This window comes from Aethalodelphis obliquidens, unplaced genomic scaffold (genome assembly GCF_003676395.1).
Source record: "Aethalodelphis obliquidens isolate GAN/ISIS:26980383/991018 unplaced genomic scaffold, ASM367639v1 scaffold59, whole genome shotgun sequence".
NCBI classification, from domain to species: domain Eukaryota; kingdom Metazoa; phylum Chordata; class Mammalia; order Artiodactyla; family Delphinidae; genus Aethalodelphis; species Aethalodelphis obliquidens.
In genome coordinates this window covers 8,823,602-8,836,436 of record NW_020838003.1, presented here as the reverse complement: position 1 = coordinate 8,836,436, position 12,835 = coordinate 8,823,602, and the positions used below count along the sequence as shown (strand labels likewise).

The 12,835-nt window shown below is 38.6% G+C and overlaps 1 protein-coding gene across 2 annotated transcripts in view; it reads left to right on the top strand.

Annotated features, from left to right (window-relative positions):
* The window catches only part of PRKG2 (protein kinase cGMP-dependent 2), a 92,923-nt gene that overhangs the window by 30,547 nt on the left and 49,541 nt on the right, over positions 1–12,835 (top strand). For both annotated transcript variants that reach the window (XM_027087594.1, XM_027087593.1), the window contains 3 exons: positions 3,136–3,249; positions 4,669–4,774; positions 8,287–8,350. In XM_027087594.1, coding sequence (XP_026943395.1) covers positions 3,136–3,249; positions 4,669–4,774; positions 8,287–8,350 — 284 coding nt within the window. The remainder of the gene's footprint in view (positions 1–3,135; positions 3,250–4,668; positions 4,775–8,286; positions 8,351–12,835) is intronic.

Genomic DNA, 12,835 nt, shown 5'->3' with positions numbered 1-12,835 from the left:
ATCTTATACTGGAATTCAACAACTTTTTTTTAGATATAGAAGCAAGAAATCATCTGAACAAGGCTTACAGTTATTGAATGCCCTGTCAAATTCTGAATTGACCCCAATTTTTGAGTTTTAGGGAAAAAAGTTAACTGGCTTGTTCAGAGGTAGTGGTAACCTGGGATGTGCTGTGGCGTTTTATTTTGCACTGTAGGTCCTGACGATCTAAGCAATGCTTTATAAACTTTATAATTTTTTTTTTTTTTTTTTGCGGTACACGGGCCTCTCACTGTTGTGGCCTCTCCCATTGCGGAGCACAGGCTCTGGACGCGCAGGCTCAGCGGCCATGGCTCACGGGCCTAGCCGCTCCGTGGCATGTGGGATCCTCCCAGACCAGGGCACGCACCCACGTCCCCTACATCGGCAGGCGCACTCTCAACCACTGTGCCACCAGGGAAGCCCATAAACTTTATAATTTTTTATTGATGGCCAACTATGGTCAAAGCCCAGTGCTGAGTTCTGAGAGAGACACAGGTGAATAAGACATGATTCCCATGGGAGGTTACATTCTGGTAAGTGACCTGCAACTTTAGACAAATCCTTGTATAGCAAGGAGGGGTAAAAAGAATCACAGAAACTAAGAAACAAAGTTAAGCAATGCTTAACTTTGTTTCCTTGAGGCCTTAGGTGTGGAGCAGAAGTTGCCTATCCAAACAAATTAATACACATCTATTGACAGCGTATAAAAGATTGTTTTCTCTATTTTGATTCTTTAAACATGCCAGTTGCATAATTATTAGTGTATTATTTGCCACATACGTCTTTGTAGACGTCTTTAAAACTATAGTCATCCTCAAGTAATTATTCTCCCCAAGAAGTGAATTACAGTCTTAATTTAGCCAGCCTTCAAGTTTTAGGGACAGGTGACCCAGAGCAATTTCCCCCTCTTTCAACTTTTCTCTTGGCTCTTTCACTTCTACTTTAGCAACACTAGAACATTCTGGCAAGAGAAGATAGGGCATTAAGTCAACCAATATTTAGGAAACCTGCAAGGAAAGATGAGAAACTCATGTCAGCTCATCTTGTTCTTTGCCAGCAACTCTGATGAAAGGCTTGGGGAGAGAAGGGTTTGAACAGAAGTCAGTATCAATATAGTTATGGAAGTCAGGGCTATAGCACACATGGAAATGAAAATTGGATGCTTTCTTATTTGAATTAATTATGATGTTATCTAAGAATTGAATTGTGTGATTTAATTGATTGAGCAAATTAGTTTGTTAATTCAAAATCTCCCCTTTATAAAATAGAGCAAGAATAGCATATAGTAAAAGCATATTTAGCTTAAAGTTTTGGTATTCCATATAATTGTTCAGTGTTGCTCAAGTCCCATGTGCCATAACGAATTAGAAAAAAACTTGAAATGCATAAAGTTCCATGATACTAACTCAACAGTGAAGCTAAGTAGTTTTGATGGAATAGAATTTAGTTATAATGAGAAATTATTAAATTGCATAACTAATATATAAGATTCAGAGCCAAAACAGAATTTATTTCTTACTAGAATATAAGTTCTAACAGGATAAATATTTTTTCTGTTTTGTCTACCCTGTCTTTCTTTCACCTGGGCTAGTTCCTGGCACAGCATAGGTATTCATATCAGATGCACTGAATGAGTGGTTGGACGGAGATGACCCAGAGCTACTTAGTGGTGAATTAGGAGAAGGAAAGACCAGTTCTTCAAGGGAAAGAGAAATAACCCCACCATTTTCTTCCTCTAAAAATATAGGTCTTTTTTGCAAAGCTTTTGATTAGCTAAGGTTTTATTTGCATTTGTTTGAAGGGAAAAGAGAAGAGAATTGCCAGGGCAGAAGCATGGTGAGGAAGTTGCCTCTCCCTTCCCCCAAACTCTGCTTAGCCAAAGATTGGTGTCAAGCATTCTTCTTTTTCTTTTTTATGAATTTAATTTTTAGAGCAGTTTTAGGTTTACAGCAAAATTGATAGGGTGGAACAGAGATTTCCCATATACCCCTGCCTCCCCACATCCACAGCCTCTCCTGTTATCAGCATCACTCACCAGCAAGCTACAGTTTTTTTTTTTTTTGTTTTTTGCAGTACGTGGGCCTCTCACTGTTGTGGCCTCTCCCATTGCGGAGCACAGGCTCCGGACGCGCAGGCTCAGCGGCCATGGCTCACGGGCGCAGCCGCTTCGCGGCTTGTGGGATCTTCCCATACCGGGGCACGAACCCGTGTCCCCTGCATCGGCAGGCGGACTCTCAACCACTGCGCCACCAGGGAAGCCCTGTGGCTTGTCTTTTAATTCTCTTCTTAGTGACTTCATTTATTAATGCATTTCAATGAATGAGGGGTTAGGCAACAAGCAAGGCACGGTGAAGTAACGTACCCAAGGTCACATGGCCAAAGACTAGTCAGAGCCAGGCGGCCTGACTCCAGGGCCAGCATACTTCTCAGTTATGGCAAGTTAGTCCTTCCGCCAGTGTGAACACCTGTGCTGTGTTTTCAAGACGTACAGTGATTGTTGTGTTCCTTGTGCAAGAGAAGTAGTTTCATGTGCTACATTTTTCATGGGTAGAATGAATTTTAAATGAACCACTTGCCATCCACTGCTTCAGGAAAGAGCTTTGTAACAATCACAATAATAATAATAATATGGGATTTCGTTTGTTTGTTTTTGTTTTTTGTGGGTTTTTTTTGGCTGCACTGCACAGCATGCGGGATGTTAGTTCCCCGACCAGGGATAGAACCTGTGCCCGCCTGCAGTGGAAGCGCAGAATCTTAATCACTGGACTGCTAGGGAATTCCCAATAGCTAACACTTACATGGCATCTACTATGTGCTAGCCATGGATCTGTGATCTTACCTGTAGTAACTTATTTACTTCTCACAACTGTATGAAGTAAATATTATTAATATTATCCCCATTATTGATGAGGAACCCAGGCAGAGTGGGTAAGTCTTCAGGCTAATCAGCTAATAGAGAGTGGGCTTCAGTCTGCATTCTTAACCACTTTATTATAATGAGAATCATAATATATCTTACTTGTATGCTTTGTATACCTTCTGATTGTTTTTTTTTAACTTATGGAATCCAGGTGGATTTTGATTACTTGTGTTTTCTTACATTCTACTTGATAGAGGGTCAACTAGAGGTGTTCCAAGGGGAGAAATGGCTATCATGCATTCCTATATGGACAACGTTTGGGGAACTAGCCATTTTATACAACTGTACAAGAACTGCCTCTGTGAAAGGTAACAGGAGATGAAATGCTGTGTTTTTTAAATTGTTACACAACGTTAAAGATAACCTAAGACACTGTTGCATCCTGAGTCTTTTTGTCTCCCGTTGTGCCCCATATGCTCTTATTAATAGAAAGGCTATGCTTATAAAAGGATTTATATTGAAGCCCTTGTCTAAATAATTCAAGCTTAAAAAGATCTTTCTGTCAGATACCTGTATATAAAATATGAGTATGGATTTAAACAGAATTGATTCCAGTATTTGCTATCGTTGCCACTTCAATTTTGTATTATGTAGACATTTGCCTTTGGCTCATCCAGCATGTTTGCTTTCTATTCTCCATAAGGTTCTGACCATATTACAAACCAGAAAATTTAATTAAACCAATAAATGTGTATAAATATCAAAAAGGATATGAATTAATTAATGAGAGTTTTCATGAGTGACTTTTGGGATTAGTTCAGTTGCTTCTCCTTAGGGTTCTTGTTTTTATCGACTTTATTCATGGTAATATCAGGTTTTCTTCTTAATTACTTAGATGTGGTGTTTCTCAGAGTTTGGGACGAGGTTATGTGTGTCAGCATTGTTGCAGTATTTGATAAAAATGCAGATTCTGAGGCTCCACTCCAAATAATCTCTGACAGTGGGGCCCAGGGATCTCTATTTTTAACAAGAATGTCAAAATAATTCTAATTCACTCTAAAGTTTAGTAAACCAGAGATTTTGATTTTGATCTCTTCTGTAGGCTCTCATCACTCCTTTAAAAAATATCTTACTACCATAATTTCATACAGATTTTTTAGAGCTGCTACTTCTGTTCTTCTTCCTTTTTAGGTTTTATTCTTAATTTTAATGTCTTTCCTATGAAAACGTTGTCCCAAAAACTGTCTTGCATAATTTCTTTGAAAATGATTTTATATATTTTATGTAAAAGTAACCATAGAGATTCTTAAAATATATTGGCTCCCGTTAGCAACAGTGTCTAAACAACATAAAAAGACATAAAAACAGACTCACACGCAGAGATCTTTAACTCTCAGTTCTCTGCTTGTGAATTCTTCACTCTCTGGATTAGCTACAGGCTGGCTGGCTTTCTTTTGTATCACAGCACAAATCTAAAATACCTCCTGATGATGTAGTGTGTAATTAGGGATTGCAAACTAATTTTAATATCATCCTAAGCAAAACATAATTAGAATGGAAATCTTTTGCTGCTCACTTTCAAATCATCATTTATTTCAAAGCCAAAAATGATTTTATAAAATTACCTACTCTTTACATCACTACTTCCTTCCATTTGCATGCTTAAATAATGCATTGTCCAAGAAATATCATGAGAGTACATGAAAAATTTATTGATTAACATGCTGGAATGTTTTCTTAATCTAAGAGCTAAACAATATTTTATTATTTTCTTGATTTTTCTAAAGCTATTACAAATGTCAAAACATGGGCACTAGATCGAGAGGTATTCCAGAATATAATGAGAAGGACAGCTCAAGCCAGAGATGAAGAGTACAGAAACTTCCTCAGAAGGTAAGAATAACACGTTGGTGGCAGAAAGAGCAGAAGGTGGTATAGCCATATTATGGACATGTTGGTTTTATCAGAATAATTATTTTACTGCAATCTTTCTTATTTAAACATTTTCCATATGATTAAGCCAAAGGAACAAAAGAATTCTCTTGCAGTAAATGACACTATATATATGAAGAATTATATTTCATTCCCATTAGCCTTGTTCACTGATTTATTTCTCTTGCTAATTTTGCCCTTGTGTTGATGGAGTCATTGCACATAGTATAGAATAATGTGCATAAAATCCTAAAATATTCACTTGGGTTGCTCAGTTGACTTTGAAAGATGTCCTATAATTTGGAAGTAGATAACAAAAAATAATGCTTTGCTTAGAATAATATTAAAATAAATGATTTTACTATCCTTACTTGCTTTACCTGAGACATTTTTTCTCATTGGCATAGCCACGCCATCTTCCAAATTACTATTATTTGCAATAAATTAACTTGCCAAAAATGTTATTATGCTTGCTATCACGACATGGATCCTTGGAACATACACATTTTGTCAACTGTTCTGAACCCCCAACAACTTGGACGCATCAAATTACAGAGAAACAAGTACCTATGTAACTAAAAAGGTCAGCTACACATTAAAAACATTTTTTTTTTGGAAAGTATAAGTTCCTTATTTAAACTATTTCTGTGTCTTTTGTGGGAGATTTGACAGTCTCTGAAACTGCAATACATACTGTAATGAAATGTAACCTTTGATAAGTGGTAATAACAATAAAATATCCTGTGGTTTCCAAAAATAAATTCCAAGTTCTTTTTAAGTATAGTGACTTTATCTTGCATAACTAGCCTGCAAAGTCAATGATTTTAGGGCTGTGCTGTGCCTATCGTGTAGTGAGGACTCAGTGAATATTGAATGAAGGCATTGTTAATCAGTAGAACATTGCAGGCATTGAGGTTTTTCATATGAACTCTTGCTGATTTACTTTCCCGGAAACAATAATGACTCCTGGAAGAGAGCTGCAGTAATGACAAGAAGGTGCCTTACCTATATGATAATCAGTGCCTTAGCCATCATGTTGTGGGGTCTACCTGAGTATAGGTAATCTCAAAATCCAGCAACTGAGCAATGCAGGTCAGTATTTAAAGCTAATAAACTGCATTTATGCAAGGGCCAAAAAAGGATACATAAATAAACCGGTGCCCATGGGTTGCATCATGTTTGAGATAAAACCTGAGCCACTAGGTTTTCCCTTGGAGTCTAGTGCGTTCTGCCTTAGTGGAGGGAGCTCAGAGAATTTACTAGTACAGGTTCCTTCCCTCCTTTTCTTCTTTTTGGTATCTCATTCATGCATTCATTCATGCATTATTGCCAGGGGTAAACATTATGGATTCAGTGGTGAACAAGATAAACCTGATCTCTGCCTTCATAGAGGAGAGACAGACAAAAGATTTTTTCTCATATCAATTTCCTCACCAATCCCCAAAGGTGATAGGCTTACAGGAGAGAATTTTCACTAATGCTACAGCGCCCAGTTTGGACCCGAAGTAGAACTTTCATGACAGGCATGTGTTAGTCAATTAAACCAAAGGAACAAAAAGTATTCCCTTTTCTTCTATATGCCACTATATAGAAAGAAGTTCTGGTTAACCCTTTTACCTTTTCATCTATAAGGAGACACATTAGAGAAATACATTTCTCTTCGTTTCATAATATACAGTAAGCTCTTTTCCATTTACATCTTTTTATTATGAAGTATCTGACATGTATCAAAGGATACATAGTACATATGTAAGTTTTAATGACATAATAATAAAGTGAGCCCCATCACGCTACGGGTCCAGCCTAAGTAGAAAGTTAGCAATGTTGTTGGCATTCTCATTTGTTCCCCTATGTCATTTTCTAGCCTTCCTCAGGGTACCTCCTCTCCTTGGAGTAGTCTGTATTCTGAAGTTTGGTAATCGTAACCTTCCTATTCTTTATTATTCTGCCTGTAGCTTGGTTTAACCTTTTTTTTTTTTTTTTTTTTTTTGCGGTACGCGGGCCTCTCACTGCCCTAGCCTCTCCCGTTGCGGAGCACAGGCTCCGAACGCGCAGGCTCAGCTGCCATGGCTGACGGGCCCAGCCGCTCCGCGGCACATGGGATCTTCCCGGACCGGGGCACGAACCCGTGTCCCCTGCATCGGCAGGCGGACTCTCAACCACTGCGCCACCAGGGAAGCCCCGGTTTAGCCTATTTTTGAACTTTACAAAATTGGTGTTATTTTGCAAGTCAGTTTTTTCACTCAATACATTTTTTAAGGTTCATCTACTTGGTTAGTGCAGTCATTTCTCCTGTTGTAGAGTTCTGTTATCTGACTCGACCACAGTTCATATATTTGCTCTCCCATTGGGCATGTTCCAGTGTTTTGCAATTACAAGTGATTCAGATGCAGACATTCTTAGACCCAGCTCCTGGCTACATGCCTCCTGGTCCTTGTGTTCAAGAATGAGTCTAGAGCTCTCTTTTCAAAACTCAGATCCAATCATGTATTTATGGAGGTGCATCATTTTTTCCTTAGGAGTGTCAAATTTTAGATGGTAAGAAAGAAGTATCTATCTTATAGAAATTATATCAACAGTCCTGAGTGAAAATGGGTAAAGTAGAAATTTCTCTCAAAGAACAATTTAATCATACTGATGGGTTAATCATACTGAGTGGAATTTTTTTTTTGCTGTACGCGGGCCTCTCACTGCTGTGGCCTCTCCCGTTGCGGAGCACAGGCTCCGGACGCGCAGGCTCAGTGGCCATGGCCACGGGCCCAGCCGCTCCACGGCATGTGGGATCCTCCAGAACCGGGGCATGAACCCGTGTCCCCTGCATCGGCAGGCGGACTCTCAACCACTGTGCCATCAGGGAAGCCCCTGAGTGGAATTTTTTATATTTTTTTCAAAAAATTTCAGTATTCTGTCTTTCTCTGTATATTATTATTATCTGTAAAAATGTTCCTATTACATGCCTCTGGCTACCATTAATTTTAAAAGACAGTACAATATGACTAATAATCAAGATCATTTCCATGCTAATTCCTACATTCCCTCCTGGATTCAGTCTTTACTTAATTACAAGGATTTACATGAAAACCTGATTCTCCTCTGGAAGCAGAGGTCCTCATCCATGCTAATAAAAGAGATATTGAGATGTGGAACACATTTCTGGATGTGATTCACTTCGTAAGCCAACAACAAATGTAATTTTTTTTTCTCCAAAGAAACAAAATTTGATTTTTTTCCTTTCATGGGGTCTTACCATTTTTATTTATTTACCTGTGATAAATGTCTGCTGTTATATGTAATTATATAATTTCAATGTATCTGAAATTCAGTTATTTATGTGTGATATATTTGGAGGTTTACTTTGGAAAAATTAAAGTGCATTATATTTTTTAAATGCATGCATGAATCTATGTAGAGGTGTATATTTATAGTTTAATTCATGATGATAATTAAATAAAGGTTTCTTTTTAATTTTGCAGTGTATCCTTGCTGAAGAATTTACCTGAAGATAAATTAACCAAGATCATTGACTGCTTGGAAGTGGTAAGAAATTTTAAAGTAAAAACTATATTTCATTAAAAGATTATATGCTCTAGTCATTATTAGCACTGTAAATGATTAAAAAGGAAAAGATGGTGATCACCAGTCCACAGAGACCAGGAGCCTTTTTCTATTGTGAAAACTCACACTGAATTAAGGGGCTGGGGTGGGGTTCAGGGACTCTTCTGAAATATATAAAAGAAAATTGGATTTGCATGTGTAAAGTGACATTTGATTTACATATTTTAATCTTTTTAGTATATTTTATAAAACTAATCTGCCTCACTCAAGAGGCATTTGATTTTCTGCAATTTTCTGCCTCACTCAAGAGGCATTTGATTTTCTGCAATTAACATCACAATCCCTTACAGAGTTTTCGTAGTATGAAGGAGTCAGTGATGCATAATTAGGTAATGGAGTAGAGAAAGGGTATATTGGGACTTTCGTGAACAGGCTTCTGAATCAAGCTATGAAACATTCCATACTTGAAAACTCTAGGCTATGAAGATTTTAAAGAAAAAAAAAAAAAAAAACAAAAAAACCCTGTACTTAAGAAGCACTTTACCTATTTTAACATCTAGGGAAAAATGGCGTATTGGAACATGTTCAAAAATTCATATTAGGCATCACGCCGATGGTTGGTTCTTGTCCAAGACTAGTCAAGTCTTTTTGTGAATAATGCTTTTATGATATGCACCTTGGATTCTAATAATTTTCATTATATGAAAACCTCTTCAGAGATTAATATTCAAAGTAAATAACCTCTGTCTAACTTTTTTTTGGTGTGTGTCGGTCAATTTCATTGAAACCAAATTGCTTTTCGGGAATTTAAAGGAGGTAAGGAATAGTAAAGGAGTCAGATGTAGACTTTAAGATTTTATAAAGCTATTCTCAGTCGCAGACAAAAAATACCCTGCAAGACTGATTGTTGACAGATTCATGCCTCTGTCAGTCTCAATATACAATGTAAACTAATACCTGTTGAGAAGGGAGCACCAACCATTTTATCCTTAAGTGTAAGTGACACCAGTAATGTTTCCATTTACAATTCATGGAACCCATCCAGCAGTTTATCAAGGACAGGCCATGATGACACAGTGCCTGGCCTTGTGTCCCCAGAGCGTTCAGATATGAAGTCATTTTCAAGAGGACTGCTTGCCCTGCATCTCTTGGGATTTTCTCAGTGTAACATAACCCAATCACAGATGTTACAAATTAATAATTCATCCTAATTTCTGAGTGTTTTTTTTTAAAGCTGGAGAGGCCCTATATTTTTTTGTTAACCGAGGAAATCTGTTTTTAACATAACACTAATAGAGTAGATTCACCAGAGGGGAATTCCATGCTGACAGAAAATATTAAAATTTAGCATCATTAAAAATAAATGGTAAATTAGACATATTTATAGTAGCCACAGGCAACAGCTACAGAATATATAGATGGGGGCTCCAACCTAGTATTAATTAACACACAATTCGAATTTGAAAGTCTCATCTTTTAAAACACCCTAGAAGGCTTTATTATATATTAGCATTTGCAAACAGCAGTGTGGTTTATAAAGGGCTCTTTATTCATACCTGGCAAACAAATGTGTCTCTGTAATGTGTGAAAATTCACAAATTCGAAAGTGATTAACAAGGGAGTAATGGGATCTATTTAGCGCTAGGAAAAGCACATAATTTACCAGCATAGCTTGGACTAATGACCCATCAACTGGGTCCTGACCACAGCCAATCACTAATGCATTGGAGTTATGACAGAGCACCTGCTGAGTTCTAGGGCCAGCTATCCCACAAACTGGCTCCATAATCTTTGAGAAAAACAGGCTGAATCTGGCATGCTATTTAGGAGTTGATTTGGGGTGGTTTTAAGTTTTTGTGCAGGGGGTGGGGAGGGAGTATCAGAATTTCCCGTCACCAAGCAGTTGTTCTGATGTGTTTGTTAAGACTTTGGTTTGTTGAAGTCCTAGACCACACGGCCTGAATGTGCAGTGTGCCAACAGCATTTCTTGCTTTAGCATAAATCACCCAAAGTATTCAGTTCTGGAGGCAGACATTGCCTTTAAACCTCTTCTCGTGGTCTAATGGGAAAAGGAGGGTGGGAAAAGTAGCAACACATTCACTGGTGTGCTTTAAGAGTTAACTAATGAACACTCTAAAGCACGACACAGATTCCAAATGCAGTGTGACTATTAATGATGATGAAAGTGACAATGTGACTTCTGTACCTGGCAGTTGGGTAGTACGGAAGACAAGAGGGGGAAGAGTTTCTGTTCCCACTCTTGGTGAGAGATCCGGGAGGCCCAGGATTTGACTGTGTGGTGGATCGAAACGTTACGGAACTCTTTGTTACAGAGATTTAGTGTTTGACCCAGTGACCCTCTGCACTGCCACTCTGACATGGCATCTTTCATGAAACTGGAGCTCTAGTGGGAGTGGGACTGGGGTAGGGAATGTGAAATGTCCTTGTCCTTAATCAGATCACCAGTGATGCTGATTAAAAGGCAGATTCCCAGGTACTACCTCACACTTACTGAATCAGGAACTCTGGGGTAGGGACCCAGAAATCCACATTTTAACAACACGATTCTTCTTTTTTTTTTTGTGGTACACGGGCCTCTCACTGCTGTGGCCTCTACCATTGCGGAGCACAGGCACCGGACGCGCAGGCCCAGCAGCCATGGCTCACGGGCCCAGCCGCTCTGCGGCATGCGGGATCTTCCCAGACCGGGGCACAAACCCGTGTCCCCTGCATCGGCAGGTGGACTCTCAACCACTGCGCCACCAGGGAAGCCCAACAACACGATTCTTAAAGTTTAAAGTTATGAATTGAATACATATATTTAGGGTTTGCCATAGTCTGCCTCTTTAGTCACAAGTTTTCCATTTTTCATCGTTTTTTGAAAGTCTAGTCTTCCTTTCTTATAGTTCCTGCTAACACTTGCATAAGCCAGAGAGGTTTTCGCATTTTAATGGTTACATCTAGAACCATAAGAAAGTTGAGATAATTGTGGATTTTGCCAGTTTAGGGACCTGTTAATTAAAGGGGGGGTGCAGCTAGGTGTCCTAGAAAGTTAGCTAGTCCAAAGTCTGGAGATTAAGGTTTATGGTCAAGCCTCTGTCCCTCGCAGCTGTCAGTTAATTGTGGTGGGCATCAGGGTCACCTCATCTATAAAATAAGGGGGTGCTGGGTCACATCTGTACGGGCTGTCTCAGTGTTTCAGTTACAAAATTCTATACAGTTGGCTCACCCAAATGGAGGAATTTCTGTTGATTTTCATTTTGTAGGCTCCAGTTCCTTGGAAATAAGCAATCAGATGCTAAAATTATGCTGGAATGGTTGATAGGGTCTACCTAATCCAGGTGTGTTTGCTTTAAAATTTCTAAGGTGTTTTAACTACTGTACTTGGACAAATAAAAATAGCTGGTAGCAAACCCCAATAAATGTATACAGTTTTTTAAACAATCAACTTAGGGACATGGTCACATGATGCAGGGTTTGTGTGTGTGTGTGTGTGTGTGTGTATGTGTGTGTGTGTGTGTGTGTGTGTGTGATCATACATCTGACTGTGTATCATCAATTCTTCTTTGTGATGAAGATTTCTAGCCGCACACTAAGGAAACTAAGGAAATCATAGGCTTGCTTCTTTGTCTTTGTCCTCCATCACCTTAGATTTTAATTGTGGTTTCATATATTCTATTTACAGGCACTCAGGCTCTATCTATCATTTTGCTAGCTATCACAGAATGAGCATTTTCTTTACATGAAAAACTCTTTCCATCTTTAGCAGTTTCTGATGTATGGTTTTCTTCTTCTTCTTTTTTTTCCAGTGTATGGTTTACTTTTAACCTCTATCTCTCAGTCTGCCCTGGAATTGATTTCCTAAGTTTCCTTTTGGCCATATACTAAGTACCTACTCTCAGTGTTTCTAGATATCTTCTTTTAAATCATCTTTTTCAGACTGTGGGACACAACTCATTAGTAGGTCATAAAATCAATTTAGAGGAACATTTTAAAAAAATATCAGGGTAGTAAGCATAAATATTGTTCAGATATGTTTCAGATTTATACAAATGTGTGTGTGCATGCTCACATGTGTGTATGAGAGTGTATATATAAAATATGTTTCTTACTGTAGGTCAGGGTAAAAACTGCTTGAAAACCATCGCTTTACAGGGTAGGGTCTATGGCTTCTTGGTCCTCTAAGGGACCCCTTTGCAATGTAACCACAGGACAATAAACCACACTGTTTGAAGTTCTCTTTTTGGTGTGGTGACCACCCTGGCTAGACTGGCTGCACTCCCCAGTTGACAAACACTGGCTAGTGTGGCATCGTAGCCAGTACTTACCACTATATATTTATGGTCTGATCTACATCCACAGCCTTTTCTGATCTATGAAGTTACTGTCAGCACACTGCGAGGTATTATTTATCTTCCTCCCATGGTTTTGGGTGACAAAGACTCATCCCTGGGAAAAATACCACCA